This window comes from Cyprinus carpio, chromosome B11 (genome assembly GCF_018340385.1).
Source record: "Cyprinus carpio isolate SPL01 chromosome B11, ASM1834038v1, whole genome shotgun sequence".
Lineage (NCBI taxonomy): Eukaryota > Metazoa > Chordata > Actinopteri > Cypriniformes > Cyprinidae > Cyprinus > Cyprinus carpio.
Genome location: NC_056607.1, coordinates 16,533,927 through 16,549,195, shown reverse-complemented (window position 1 = coordinate 16,549,195; position 15,269 = coordinate 16,533,927). Strand labels below are relative to the sequence as shown.

The 15,269-nt window shown below is 36.6% G+C and overlaps 2 protein-coding genes across 14 annotated transcripts in view; one reads left to right on the top strand and one right to left on the bottom strand.

The window, feature by feature from the left end:
- LOC109060845 (liprin-alpha-2-like) overlaps positions 1–5,222 on the top strand; it is a 100,085-nt gene extending 94,863 nt beyond the window's left edge. For 4 of the 13 annotated variants that reach the window (XM_042734246.1, XM_042734245.1, XM_042734241.1 and 1 more), the window contains 4 exons: positions 449–624; positions 753–821; positions 2,020–2,200; positions 3,326–5,221. In XM_042734246.1, coding sequence (XP_042590180.1) covers positions 449–624; positions 753–821; positions 2,020–2,200; positions 3,326–3,375 — 476 coding nt within the window. In that variant the 3' untranslated portion in view covers positions 3,376–5,221. Of the gene's footprint in view, positions 1–448; positions 625–752; positions 822–2,019; positions 2,201–2,465; positions 2,563–3,325 lie in introns of all 13 variants that reach the window. The other 9 variants (XM_042734240.1, XM_042734239.1, XM_042734242.1 and 6 more) reach the window with 3 other exon arrangements.
- Positions 5,223–5,426: 204 nt separating this feature from the next.
- LOC109060877 (myogenin-like) lies at positions 5,427–7,794 on the bottom strand. The gene is made up of 3 exons (XM_019078035.2): positions 7,064–7,794; positions 6,220–6,325; positions 5,427–6,067 (listed from the first exon to the last, which is right to left on the bottom strand). The coding sequence occupies exons 1-3, from the start codon at positions 7,598–7,600 to the stop codon at positions 5,949–5,951; spliced, it is 762 nt and encodes a 253-aa protein (XP_018933580.2). The 5' UTR covers positions 7,601–7,794; the 3' UTR covers positions 5,427–5,948.
- Between the last annotated feature and the right edge of the window lie 7,475 nt (positions 7,795–15,269).

The following is a 15,269-nucleotide window of genomic DNA, read 5'->3' as shown; positions in this document are numbered from 1 at the left end:
ACAATTTACAATAATCTTGACTTTCAAACATTGAAACCTTCAAATATTTCAAATCCTTTTTGTTTTTATTCTGTCGAAATACTGCATATTTACTTATTTTATCCATGCAATACCCTAAACTTCTGCCAACAAAAAATGATGAAAAAGATGCAAATGTGTAAATAAAGTGAGCATTCACAAATGCATGTTAAACTTGTAGCACATGCAGAGATGAACTTTGCAGCATTTACTGTGAGCCTAGAAGTTCAGCTGCAGAATACAGTCCCACGCTTCACTTTGAAGCAGGCAGATCATCAAATTGTGCAGTTATTTAATTAATTCATAGCCTTTGATTTGATATTCACACTATTCTACATATTCTGATATGGCTTTATAATGGAAGTCACCAATGATCTATTTTGTGTCTAGTAGAGGTAGCAGCAAATGCATGTATTGTTGTCACTCCCAGATACCCTGGTGTGGACCAATGATCATGTGATGCAGTGGGTTCAGAACATCGGTCTGAAAGAGTACAGTAATAACCTGCTGGAAAGCGGTGTGCATGGAGCTCTCATTGCCCTAGATGAGACGTTTGACTTCAGCAGCTTGGCCCTCATTCTACAGATCCCCATGCAGAACACTCAGGTGAGGAACACACATGATGTTTAACAGCAGTTTAAAGACACTAGCTGGCCCATTCTGTTCTAACATAGAAAACTAACTCGTTCAGCATATTGGTGGCCTTTCCAAAGTCCTGTATCTCTGTCTTCCAGGCCAGGCAGATTCTGGAGAGGGAATTTAACAACCTCTTAGCATTGGGAACAGATCGACGCCTGGAAGAGGTTTGTAAACATTTGGATTCTTTTTTTAAAAAATTGTTTATGTTTGTTGAATGTTTAATGAAGCCAAAAGCATGTAGCTAAAGATTGTAATAAATGTTTTTTTTTTTTTTTTTAACTGTTGTCTTCTGAATGGGGCAATAATGAATCATCTGCAAAATATAGACTAGAGCTTCTAATGTACTAAGAAAGAAACTTTCATGATTTAGTTACTTTTGTCAGCACTGTTCAGAATGGAGCAATCACAATCGTTCATGATTACAGGATAAGGCATCTTATTTAGTCATTTTAAGAAATTGATGGGGTCAATTTTCATTTGTATATTAGGTACCAACCAATTTATTTTATATATTTAAACAATTGTCATTTTTAATGTACGGATTTTTACAGTGAAAAACATCTTGGGATTTGAATGCCGCTTTTTTTAAGGCCAAGTTTTTGAAATGAAACAGAAATGTAAAATAGAGAAAAAAATATTTTAAATGAGACATGAGAAAGTAAATAGAAATATTTATTCATTTATTTATTTTGTCTTTGTAACAGCTTTTTTAAAGTCAAACAGAAACATAAAATACAAGTATTTATTTGTTTATTCTGTATACTGTATAACAGCTTTTTCAAAATGAATCAGAACTAGAACAACTAGAATATTTATTTATTTTATCTATTTTATTTCAAATTTATTTTATATCTGTGTAACAGCTTTTTCAAAATGAAACAGAACTAGAACAACTAGAATATTTATTTATTATTTTATCTATTTTATTTCAAATTTATTTTATATCTGTGTAACAGCTTTTTCCAAATGAAACAGAACTAGAACAACTAGAATATTTATTTATTATTTTATCTTTTTTATTTCTAATTTATTTTATATCTGTGTAACAGCTTTTTCAAAATGAAACAAACATAAACTGGAATATTTGTGTTATTCTTACTTGTTTTAAAATGGCCATTTTTGGACACAGCTATAAGTTGGGAGTGCTTGTCTACAGCCAGACTCTCCTGTAGAAGCAGCCAGGATTTCACTGCTCATCATTAATGTTGACATTTGTTCCCTGTAGAACTAGGAAATTATCATTGTGCTGTGATACTTGCTTCTCTGTTGCCATATATGAAATAACACAGATGAGATGTTGGCACAGTCATAGTTTTGAACAGTATCTTAACCCAGTTGTTTGGATGTCATTCCTTTCAACAGAGTGATGACAAGTCTTTCCGAAGGTCTCCATCATGGCGTAAGCGCTTCAGGCCGAGGGACGGCCAGGGCCTGGGTATGATGCCAGGGTCCATAGAGACTCTTCCCGCTGGCTTCCGCCTCAACACCATGTCCATTCCCCCCTCTATGGCTGCTGTGCCCAAGAAACAGCTGCAACCAGAAGGTAGATAGGGGGGCAGGGTGTTTTTCAAGGGTGAAGTGAGTTCAGCATTCCCATTAACATGTTGCTTTTTAATGGTTGCAGTACAGTACTAACAAGTAGTGCCTTTTCTAACTCTTTTGCAGTTTATCTTACAGCACTAATTGCAAAACATGAATGCATTTGACTGTGAAAGCATGTGTTGAAAGTAACTAATATTAATGGCACAGGTCAGGGTCATTCAGCTTGTCACTGCATGTTTTCTCCCCTCTGTGTCTCTGTGGTTCAGCAGCCGGTCCCCCGGCCCCGCAGAGACTAGACCCCTCAGCTGTCAGGACTTACTCCTGCTAACTTGCTTTTACTAATCACTGCACTCACACTAACAGGTAAGCTGGTCACTGCAGCCTCTCTGCTCTGATAGAGATGTTCAGTGATGCTCAAATTCATTTTCTTTAAGTACATGAATGGTCAGTAGTAGCTTAAGTAGCTTAAACCTTTATAAAATTGAATGAAAGTTCATATAATCCAGTAGAAACCACCTAGGAATCAATCAGAACATGCAGCAACTGTATAGTAACTGATTGCATTATTGCACATTATTTGATTTCAATTTTCAGTGTCCTTTCATGTATATTAATTCAGTCTTGTGGATTATATGAACGTGAGCGCGTGACCGTCTTTCTCTTTACATCATTTATTCAATTATATATTTTGTTATTATGAGATATTTAAATGTCACATTTTATAATCGTGTCAGTGTTCTGGGTTTGTCGGTACAAGTTAAGCGCAATCATTAGAATTTGTAGCATAATGTTGGTTAACACAGAACTTTTAACTAAAGTAGAAATTGCATTTACACAAATGGGCTATTCACACAGTACTGTAAGCATCTTGTCATTACAATTCTTTTATGTAAACATGCTCTAAACAAGCATGTTTGACAGTTGCAATTGCATCTTCTGCATGACACAGCATTCTAAAAACACAGTACTCAGGTTAAAAGAAATAAAAGTTTTTAAAACGCATCTGTACAGCTTTTTCTTTTCTTTTTTCATACTACTGCCCTGTGTTTTAGTGCAAAAACTTGAATATGCTTCTTTTTTTTAAAGAAATATGATTTTGCTTTTTATCCTCTCATTTTCCTGCCAGTGCATTCCCACTACCTGTATGGACACATGCTTGCGGCCTTTCGAGAGTGAAATATGCCAAAATCTGGGGACACCTTGAAAGGATGAGGGAAGGGTTAACCTCCACCCCTCCCCTGTCCTCAACAACACAAGAGCTTTCTCGGACACCGTGCAATAGAGGGGGCCAGAAAGGTGAATTTCGAACTCTGAACGCGTGGAACGCATAGCAGAGAAACCTCGTCCTATCAGTCATATCCCAGTAATCCCGGTTCTATAGTCTTTGTGGTGGTCTTACTTAACTGGTGTACTTGGCCCTGTAGTCTGTCAGTGCTATAGTCTGCTCCTTTGGGTGTGCCATTGGCATTTAACTATATATGGCTTTCTCCCCTTTGGTTATGCAAAATATTAATCAACGTCTCTGTATATATGAAAAACAGAAAATTATGCTGTCATGTTTTTTATGGAAATATATATCAGACTTGTATATGGAGATGAATATATCATAAAAAATTTAAAGTCTCAGTTGTGACTGTTTCCTGTCGGTTAGACAGCTCCGTCTGCTAGGACAATGTTGTATAGTCGGTGTCTTACACCAGTGGTGACTGGAGAAATGTGCGTTTGTGTTCACATCAGCAGTGCTTATCCACGTAATACACTTCCAGGACTCTGAGATCGTATAAAGCCATGATGCTAAATATTGTTGAGCATCGGGGAAAGCAATAGACTTCAGTTCACTTAGCATCAGGAGAGGAAAAAAAAATAAAAAATGTAGGACCTGCGAACAAACGTGATCTTCGCCACTTGAAATTCAGCATCACAATGGGAGCAAAATGATTCCTGATCAACCTACCTACCAAACCTGTGTCAGTCTGTTGGGCATTTCTTTTTCTTTCTTTCTTTTTTTTAAGACAGTATTTTCTGTAATTCACAGGATGTATTGTGCTATTGTGGCAGCTACTGTACTGTGTGGAAATGTGTGTATGTGTATTATAAGTGTTACACAATCCTGACAAATCATGTTCTTTAAAAAGTGCTCTCTATTTAAAAAAAAAGAAAGAAGTATTAATATAAGTGACTGTTTTTTTTTTTTTTTTTTTCATTTTATACACACACACACACAAAAAAAAATCAATCATTGTCATTCTTAAAATAATTCTATCCTATTAAATGAATGATTGATGATCAAGTGTTGTTTGTGCTGTGTGGGTCACTGTTGGCATTGGGGCGTCCGGTGGAGCATGCATGCCACTAAACTTGACAATCACTGTAGCATCTTTTGCCTCTTTCTCGCTCTCAGTCATCATTTCCACAGATCTGAAGGAATATATCACCAGTCAAACAGTTGAACTTGAAATCCTGTGGTGTGCTGCTCTTTTTTAAGCCTCGATCTGCCAATTGTGCCTAGCCTTTCACAGCCAGTTTAATTGGTTCTGCTTTGTTTTTAATGTTCGGCGTGCTAGCTGAATATCTATTTGATCTTTTAGTGGCTTGCTACAAAAAAATGCCTTGACGAGGACCAAGCGTTTCCCTGATGCGACGGTGGTGGAGTAACTGAAGCCTCTTGCTTTGCAGCGTGTTCTTCTGTGATGGTCATTTTTACGCTAATTTGTTTCTGTAGCTCTTGACAGTAATGTGAACTGTGAAACAGGTGCAGGTCTCTCTCTCTTTCTCTCTCTAGCCCCCTCACAAGCTCTTTCTCTTTTGTGTGCATGTAAGGTTTAATGTGTGTGTGTGTAAATAGCTGATTTATGTATATAATTCTGTATAGAGTAGATGCAGATTCCACATAAAGCATGTGGCTGAACAAGTGAGATTTTTCTTTGAATGTGATGTTTGTTTAGTACCGCTCAGCTGCTGAGTTTTTTTTTTTTTTTCACTTTAAATGTAAAAAGCTGTCACAAATAAATCATTATATATATGAATATATAAAATAAATATTTACCTTATGTATTATAAATCATTTCATGGACTTTTATTTGTGTATTTGGTGCTTTTTTGCACACAAATTATCTAAAATGTAAATTGTTTTAAGATTGCTGGGATAATGCTTTGCAAAAAAAAACTATGAATTAGATGATCAAATCAGTAAGTTAAAAAAAAAGTTCTTTAAAGGGCAAAGAAAATGAATATATACAAATACACAACAATCTTTATTATAAAAGTCAAATAAATTATTCCAAACACACAGAAAAATACAAAATAACAAAACCACTCTGTAGAAAATAGGAACATATTTACATGACTGGCATTCAGAGCTAGTTTAAATTAAGCAAAAATTGGTCAAAACCAGAAGTAAAACATTGGACCCACAAATATCTTTTTGTTGTTGTTGGTAAGCATAAAGCACACACAAACAGAATGAAAAAAATAGGAATCGAGGGAAAAAGGACAAACTATGAACTTATGAATCGGCCTGTCTGAAGTTTAAGCAGGAATTAGGCTGATCTGAAATTCGTTCTTATTCCCACAGAGATAAGAAACATTTGGAAATATAATCATATGGACCTCAAGACTTGTCTGGAAATTAAGCCCCAAAGGCTTTTATGACTTTTAATAGCTACTTCATTCACCTTGGGTGTTACAGATAGTGCTGTTATGGTCAGTGAAAGGTGGTCTGAACATAACGGTGGCGTCACCCCCCTCATTTATTTGCTTATGTCCACTGAATAGGGGACCGCAGTCACCTCTGTTCCTGTAATGCTGTCCACAATAGACGTCAGAGACCTCAGATTGGTTTGCTCTGAGGATTCGTCATTCAGGAGATCTGAGGAAATTGGAGAACTCTGTTACATGTTTGCCTGGCAAGTCCTTCAAACCTCACCTTTTTATGCAAATTTCAGAAATATATATATTTTTTTGTGGCTTAATGGAAGATTTCAAATGGCAGGCTAGTTAGTGTAGATGTGGTAGTCTTACCCCCGTGGGTCGAGCTGTAGGCGTTGGCGCAGTGCTCAGACGCACTGCTCCACTCTGGACTGCTACAGCAGGTGCTGCCTGAGCCCTGATCACTAGAGGACGACATCTGTTACACACAAACACACACACACACACTACTGTCAGTCACATCACCAGCCATGAATCAAGCACTGCACACGGCAACCTATTATCCTTCACACATTTGGTTTGATTGCTTTTATATGGGCAGTCTGTGATGTTTTGACAAACTGAAAATTACATTTTTTTATTTAATTGAAATAAAGAAGTAACTTTAGATGAAGATGAAACTTTATTTCTGACTTTTGTCAAATATTCTTAATTAATGAATGAGGAAATCAAATTTGATAATTTTTAAATTGAATTTTAATTAAAAAAAAAAAAGGTAACCTTTCTTCTTCCTTTTTTCCCCGCAAAGTATTCTGCATTTAAGGCTGTATTTAGCCTTAAATTTCTGATTTTACCAACAAATAAAATCAATGAATGAATGTATGACAAAATGCAATTTAATTAGGTTTTGTATTTCTTTTTTTATTAAATGTATTCAGTTTATTTCAGTGCATTGTCATCTTGTCACTGAGTGAATGACAAAATATAGCTGAATGTTTTTTTTTTGTAAATATTTGTGAATGGGTTGATTTTCAAAAGAAAACGAGTTAGTTAAACACCCACAAAACTACATAATGACAAAGAACGTCTGCTTAATTAATGTAAAGCACTTTCCAATGACCTTGAACTGTTAAAAAGTACAGTCCTGTTTGACAGCGTGTATGTCATATTTAAATCCCACCGTACACCTGCCCCTGATTCCCCGAGCTTCACTCACCCCTTGAGGAGCCGCGGCTCTGTAATGCATGTTTCCCTGCTCGTGCTCCTGCTGGTTGAGAGAGCTGACCAGTGCCTGGAGTCTCTCGATGTACTGGATGGCGCTGCGCAGGATTTCCACCTTAGGCAGCCTCTGGTTGGGGTTCATGAGCGTGCTCCTCTTAAGAGCCTCAAAGGCCTCGTTGACTTTCTTCAACCTCCTCTTCTCCCTCAAAGTGGCGGCTTTCCGTCGATCCATGGTGACTGACTTGCGCTTGCACACCTTGCAGGCCCAGGGCAGACACTGACCCGGACAGTGCTGCTGCTCCTGGTGAGGAGACATGGACAGACCGAGGCTAGGAGATGGAGATGGTTTGTCCTCCATCCCCACTCCGTTTGACAGCAGCCTTCCGTCGCCACACAAACCCACCATGGAGCTTCGGTCCTGATATCCTGCTTGATCGAAGCCTCCGGTCAGCCTTGACTGGAAGAAGTTATCGCCGCCTTCGTAAAAACGCTGGTCTGCGAAGAAGTAGGGGTTGGTCTCGAAAAGCTCCATGTCTTGCTGGAATTAGAGTCCACCAGCTCTGCTCTGTCTTCTCTGAAAGCGTTATAGGTCCTTTGCGGTTCTTGCGAGCGTGTGTGGGTGTTTCCCCCTGGAGCTGAGCTTGTGCTGAAGAAGATCTGTGGACGACAACTGCTCCACACCAACTGCAGTGGTGGCATTTAAACTCTCTGCCTGGTGTTAGATCAGTAGGTTAAATATAGCCAGGGCTCTGAGTAACCTGACCCTGCGTTTAGCTGTTGCCACACATCTAAACTTTACATCTCTTTTCATTCCCCAATCTTCTGGGGATTTGGGACCGGTTTGCTTTCGAGAATGGCGACAGGCCGCTGTTGAAAGTCCAGGAACATGATCTGAGTGCCATGGAAATCAAACAGACTACAGCAGATATGAAAGATCCACTATGGCTCCTTAATTCACTGTTCTAAATCCCTGTCAGACAGTATCACCTTGTCTTCCAAAGCAGAAAAATGTGGCACACTTACTATGAACAGTTCGATGTTTCTATAACTTGGCTGGAGCAATTCATTGAGGGTGTCTGTTTGTAAACGAAAAAAAAAAGGATTAAGAGCATTTTGAAACTTTAGTTGACAGTTTTATACTTTATGATAATGTAAAAATAATAATTAAAAATGCATTAATAACTCAATTTTTTTTTTGGGGAATACAATAAATATAAATGTATAATTAATTAATATATTATGTATAATATATATTTCAGCTTTTGTTATGCTTGTCTTTTTCTGAACCTTTCAATATCATTATTTGCTTATTTAGTAATAATTTGCTGTTGTTAATAATAATAATAGTATTTTAATGCATTTTTATTACAATAATACAGTATATAACTTATTAATAATAATATATTAATATAAATGTTTAATAATGTAATAACAAAAATAACAAATGTTTTAACTTGTTTTTATAATGCGCTGGGAATATAATGAATCACATTTTAATATAAAATACAATATAGAACATTCTAAATTGGTCATTTTGTGTAATGTCCGCCATTGGTTCAGTAAGATAGACCTTTGTTGTCCCTGACCCCAAAAAGTGAGGTAGGCTCTCCGGACGCTGGAAATCCCTGATAGGCTCGTCTGGGCTCATTGCTCACATGCTAATTCAGAGGAGCTTCCGCTATGTCCCATAATGAATCCACAGGCTTATTTATGGTTACTGACACCACCACAGCTATTCAAGGTTCATGTAGTAGATGACGAAGGGGGTTTTTCATTATGATATTTTTCCTAAGTGACAGTATGCTGAACACTTCAATGTTATACGTGAAAGTGACCCTTAAAAACTGTGACTGTTTCCTTACACATCTATAGCTTACAAGCGTAGAATTGGGGGACCTGTTTCAGAACTCAAAGGTACCTTCTGTCCAGTACTGGTCCGAAACGGGACGCCCCGCGGTGCTCTCGTCATGGTAACCCAAGCTTCCATCCTTGGCAGGATTAGGAGGCTGTGCAGTTGGCTGTCAGGTTAAAATGTGATGGATGAACACTGATGGTTGAGGAGCACAATGGGGCCTCTGTGGCTGACCAGGCTGCAGGAGAACAGTGTGTCCGAGTCACTCACCCCGGACCTTCCCTCAGCCTACTGTCAGCAGAAACAGAGGATGGCAGGGTGACAGGTCCATGCAACTACACACACACACACACACACACACACCACCCAGGAACTCTTCCTGAAGAGGAAAGCACTTTCTCAGCATTTTTGGTAAAGAGGTCAGGTTGCTAATGATATAACACAGTTGTCTTGCTTAAAAGGTGTGTCACAGATAAGAATGTCTGTGACAATATCTTTTGTAAAAAAAAAATAAATAAATAAAAATCTCAGAAATGTACAGCATTCTTTGTATTCACATTGGTTTCATATAGTTCTGAATAACATTATACAGTTACAAAAAAGTTTTGGTAAAATTGTTTTATCATTATTAATAATCTCAACTAATACTTAAAAAAAATTGTTTAGTCACACCAAATAACATTTTATCATCTGAACCAGCCTTTACTTTTTTTCCAGTATTTTTTATTAGTAGTTAAGCAGTTTTTGAACATATAGTACAATTATTTAAGAAATACCAGTAAAATATTCCAGACTATTTGATGATGTTTTTATCTTAGAGATGAATCTTAGAAATGTACAGCATTCTTCAATGCTGTATCTTAATTATCTTAATAATAATTTTAAAACATTTTATTACACATTTTCAAGGTAAAATGGTTTTAATAATATTAATGATCTCAACTATTACTTCATAAAGTACACCACATGACACCACATAACATTTTATCATCTGAACCAACCTATATATATATATATATATATATATATATATATTATATATATATATATATAGATATATATATATATATATATATATATATATATATATATATATATGTATGTGTGTGTGTTTAGTTAGTCACAGCCTATAACAATTTTTTATTTGAACCAACCTTTTACTTTTTTTAATACTGGGGTAAGCAGTTTTGTTAACGTAGTAAAATGATTTAAGAAATGTCTGCAAAAGATTCCAGACTATTTGATGATGTCTTTTTGCACTTCATTTTTTACTTGGGGAAAATTTAAATTCATGGAAAAAAAAAGAACAGAAATCATATCTAGGAACCAGACCATAATATATTGACCATTGTTCTTGTCAGAAGAAGATTCATGACCTCTTGTTGCTGTTCCAGTTCACTTTCAACTTTTGTGTGAATCGATTGAATCATTAACATTTTATTTACTATTTCTAAGCTTTAAAACTTTTACATGAGGTAACAATCACTATGCAATCAATAGTTTTCATCGACTCCATCTACTTAAAGTCACAATGAGCTGTATCAAGTTCAAGTGTGCCTGACTACCGGCAAGCACACTAGAAACACAGGTTTATCACGGGGGATTGAGTAGATCCTCGACCAGACAGATGATATCAGTCTATTTGAGTGGGTCTTAGGTGTAAGGCGACATGGTGTGCTGCCCTGTCACTGAAAACAGTGCGCCACTTCTCTTCACTGACAAGCAGCAGCACATTGCAGGACAGCTGGCAGAAAGGGAGGAGGAGAGAGGGGGAATTGGCTTCTTGTGAAGAAATGCCCAGAACGTGGCTGCATTAGCCATGGAATGCTCACTCTTCACTCATATTTGGCTCTCGAACCCTAGAAAGATATTATGGCCTCCGTTATTGCTTTTAGGAGAGGGAGTAGTGACTGGAACAGATGCTTGGATCCTCTGGAGCACAGCGCAGAGCTGGTCTAGCAACAGGTTCAGGGGTGTTTGTCAGGCACGCTCTCTTTTCATGCACTTCTATGCATGCCTTGTCAAATAGAGCAGCCCCACAAAGTGTTTGGACACTGGAGACGCACTTAAAAATGTATAATTGTGATTATGTAAGATCAAAATTGAAAGGAAATGCCATTTATTTTACAGAAGGACAAAAAAGCGAAGTCTAGCATCACATGTTCGCAAATGCTGCTTGGTTTTAATATTTTATCATCTATGGATTTATACATTTTTAAATGTTGTTTATGTGTTTTAATATTTTGGGGGCCGATGTAAGTGCCGAAAAAGGCACTGGAAACTGAGCGGGGTGTCTGTTTATCTATCTGCCCCTCAAACATCTGTAACATCTGTCAAAACATCTGTAAGCCTGTGTTCTTATCAGTTTGTCTTTTTCACTGCAAAAAACAAAAAGTTTAAATTTAAAGACGCAAAATTGCATAACATAAACCTTATGTTATGCAACTTTATTTATTTATTTAATCATAAATCTATCTAAAGTGAAGTTTAATCAAAAAACAAGAATAACAAACAGCTCGCTTTTTTTCAGATTTGTTTGAGGATGGACAACCAGTTATTATACAGTTTTGCATGATTTCATTAAATCTGTGTTCATTTAAATAACCACCTTCATTCATGCAGTTTTCAGTATGACCACTACCGGTGTTGTTATTATTAACTAAAACTACAACTAATAAAATCTTTTTCATTAGTTGAAAAGACTGAAATAAAATACAAATATTACATGAAAAACTTGAGAATTACAATGCAACAATAAAAAAATATATATATATAACTAAAATGACTGAAATAAAGGTAAATAGAAATGGAAAAAATACAAAAAAGTTAAATAAAATTAATATTTTTATATATATTATAGTCATATTTAAATAAATATACAAATAAAACTAAATACTATAATAGTATAAAAATAATACTCAAATAACACTGACCAGTACCTGTGTTTGTACTGTCTTTAGGGCTCTCAGTCAGAAAGAAACAGTAGTGGACAGGGCCTTACAATACGATAGTCACTGGTCTCTTTTATCAGGTTATAATCCTCTACAACAAACAGAATGGAAAGCATGTGCGTGTGCAGCTGTCGGTGTCTTAGTGCAAGTGGTGTCATGTTAAGTCACAGGAATGATCCTGGCTCTATAAGCACCATGACTGCCTCACCCCTCGGTGGCACGCTACTCACTGTTAGTAAATGCCTCTCTCCAAGAGACCACAAACAAATCGGCCTCACTGTAGGAACGGAAAGAAGAATACCTCATAAAAACGATTTGGTGCTTCCACCTCCATATTCTGTTTGACTGTTCTGCTTTTAATGCATGATGTAAAAAAAAAAAAAAAAGCTAACCTTTTATTTTAGCTTCAAATTTTTTAAATATGTCCCTCTAACAAAAAAAAAAAAAAAAAAAAAAAAAACATTTCTTGCTTGTGTTCTCATAAGATTAGAAAAATTAGAAACAAATAAAATGACATGTAACAAACAATAAAATATAATGATAGTTATTTCCTATTAAAAATATATAGGTCATATCTAAGGTAGTCAATAACAGATGAAGTGAAAGCCTCTGTTAGTATATACTGAAAGCATTCGAGAAGGTCTGAAATTGTGATGCTCGATTCTTGAACGAATCATTCTTTGAGCCGGTGTTCTGACGATTTGTGCTACCCACTCAGATTGTGCTACCTCCCATAACAAAGATAGGTAGCACAAATCGATAGCGAAAAATTATTGTGCTACCAGCATCTTATTCATGTTGTTTGAGGCTTTTTTATGGTGGCCAAGAGAGTTCAACGCGCTGCAACTTCAGAAAACACATGCAAACAGAAAAAGCACCAGCAAATCAAGAAAACATCTTCATCAGTTTGACAGTTGAAGATAATGTTGAAAGCAGTTGTGCAGGAATAATTTTGTGGAAACTGTGACATTTGTTAGGATTTGAATTTAATGCTTTCTTGCTGAATATAAGTTTGACTTTAAACTGTATAATATTAAATTTGAACTGTAGTGTGTTACGTCCTAACGGAAACTAATATATTTACAGATAATTCCTTTCATATTTTATAACATTGGAAACATCATCCTTTTGTTCAGTTTATTCAGAGATAAATTATTTCCATAAGTAATACTGTGTCAAATTAGCATGTTATTCTACAACAGTACCAAAGTCATATGGCAAACTATTAATCACCTTCTTTAACTCTGGAAATGTGACTGTGGCCTCTCATGGGTCATTTAAATAGACCAGACAAGCCGTTAACGATACATCACCTTCTAAGAGCACCATCATGGCAGCCGTCCATGTAGGAAGCTGGTGGAAACACTTCTTGACAAGAGCATCATAGAACAGCTGACAGCCCTATTAAACCCTGTAACACGCTGCAATTCCCTTCAAGAGACTTTATGGAAAAAAGAACTCTGCATTGTCTTGTAATGTAGGCCAATTAATGCTAAAAATGGATCACCTTTGACCTCCCTATGAATCGTTTGCAGTGCCAGTCAAGATCAAGTTTGGATGTCTATTCTGTGTTTTCCAGATAACAGGGTGTGTGTTCCAGCCGAATTCCATTTGATTGTCACCCCCAGACCTACACTGATGCCTCAATGCCATGAACATCCAGGAATAGCATCCTTTAAAAACTTTTCTCTACAGTGAATAAACCTACTTTTAGTCTTTGGAATTTGAAATATAGATTTCAAAGGCATGCATCCTCCTCATTCCACTATATCGGAGGATATTTTTCATTCTCAGCAGTTAATGGCGATCATTCCATAGATGAATGCATAGAAATCAAGACGCTTTTTGATATAAACATTTGCGATCATTATTTGCATATGACATTCGTTTGAAAAGGTGGGGCCGGGATGGGACAGTATTCAAATGTTTTCTGTGGAAACTATGCCGGCAATGGTCCTAATTTTGTTTGTCTTCCATGTCTGGATTCCAGTTGGGACGTTAAGGAAAGTTGAGCCTTGTCCCAGGCTTTATCTGTGAGTAAAAATATGGCCTACAAGCTTCTCTGTTTGTCCCTTACTGTTTATATCTGACTCTGGGCTCCAGTGACCTTCTCCCATGTCATCAGGAGCACAAATTTAGCACTCTGGTTTCTGGAGAGACCAAATAGTTAGACAACATTGAAGACGGGGTGAGAATGCCCATGATGCAGATACGGTTACTCTTACATGAAGAGACATAAACAGGATCTAGTGTAAACATCCCAGTCACTGGAATGCAAATCTAGGAAAGTGACACAGATACCAGGCGTATCCCTGACTTCAATAACTTGATGAACAAAGACAGGTTCCTGTCAAGGCAAAATCATAACACAACCTTCATACTCATTGTTTCAAAGCATGAAGGCTTGTTTATGACAGAACTGAGTTTTACGAGTCCCAGTTAGAGTGGCATGCTGCAGAGTGTTTTTGTGGGGCGTTGGGATGACACAGAATGACAGTTATGTAGTAGTTGTGCTGACATGTCTGTGGTATGTTCATGCCAGCACAGTGGCATCTGATGTGTCACTGCTCAGACTCTAAGCTGTTTTTTTTTCCAGTCTTGCATGGATCATTGTGTTTTAAATAACCCAAATAGTTCTGACTGATTTGCAATGCTGATGCAACACATAATTGAAAACAACCCACAGATATTTTTTCATGATAGATTCTTAGAAATTTGAGTATTTTATGCTATTTCATACAGTGGATTAAAATCATTCTAAAATGCTGATTTGGTGCTCAAGGGACAATTTGTAAAATGTGATATTTTTTTCAGGATTTGAGACAGAAATTGTTCTTAACACTATACATGTCTGTACTGTCACTTTTGATCAATTTGATACATCCTGGCTGAATAAAAGTATTCATTTGTTTCAAAAATACAAATAAAAGTATGAATAAATTTATAAAAAACAAACTGTATTGACATCAAATTTATGAACGGCAGTGCATATTCTTTAAGTTGTGAAATTTGGCTCTGAGAATTATTCAAGAGCAACTGGCTACTTTTTTTTATTATTTACTGAACAATACAAAATGGCAATTAGCAATAAAGTAATGTGTTTGGCACTAATCTGAGGTGGTCTGAAGAGAGAGTTTGTGACCATAGTTGGAGAATAGTAGGCAGGTGGCTAGGCAAGGCCTGTCGTGAGGAAGAGTGGAGCGGACAGCTGGCCCTGTCAAACAATAACTTATTCTTCACCATCCACTGCACTATAAACCTGCTCTCAACTGCACACACACTCCAGGAACTCCCGTGTGTTTCAGTGCATTCTTAACAATATTTTAGGGTATCTAAGGCAATTTCTAATATTTTAACTCCTTTTAGGTGATTATCTAAGGCAATATATAATATTTATT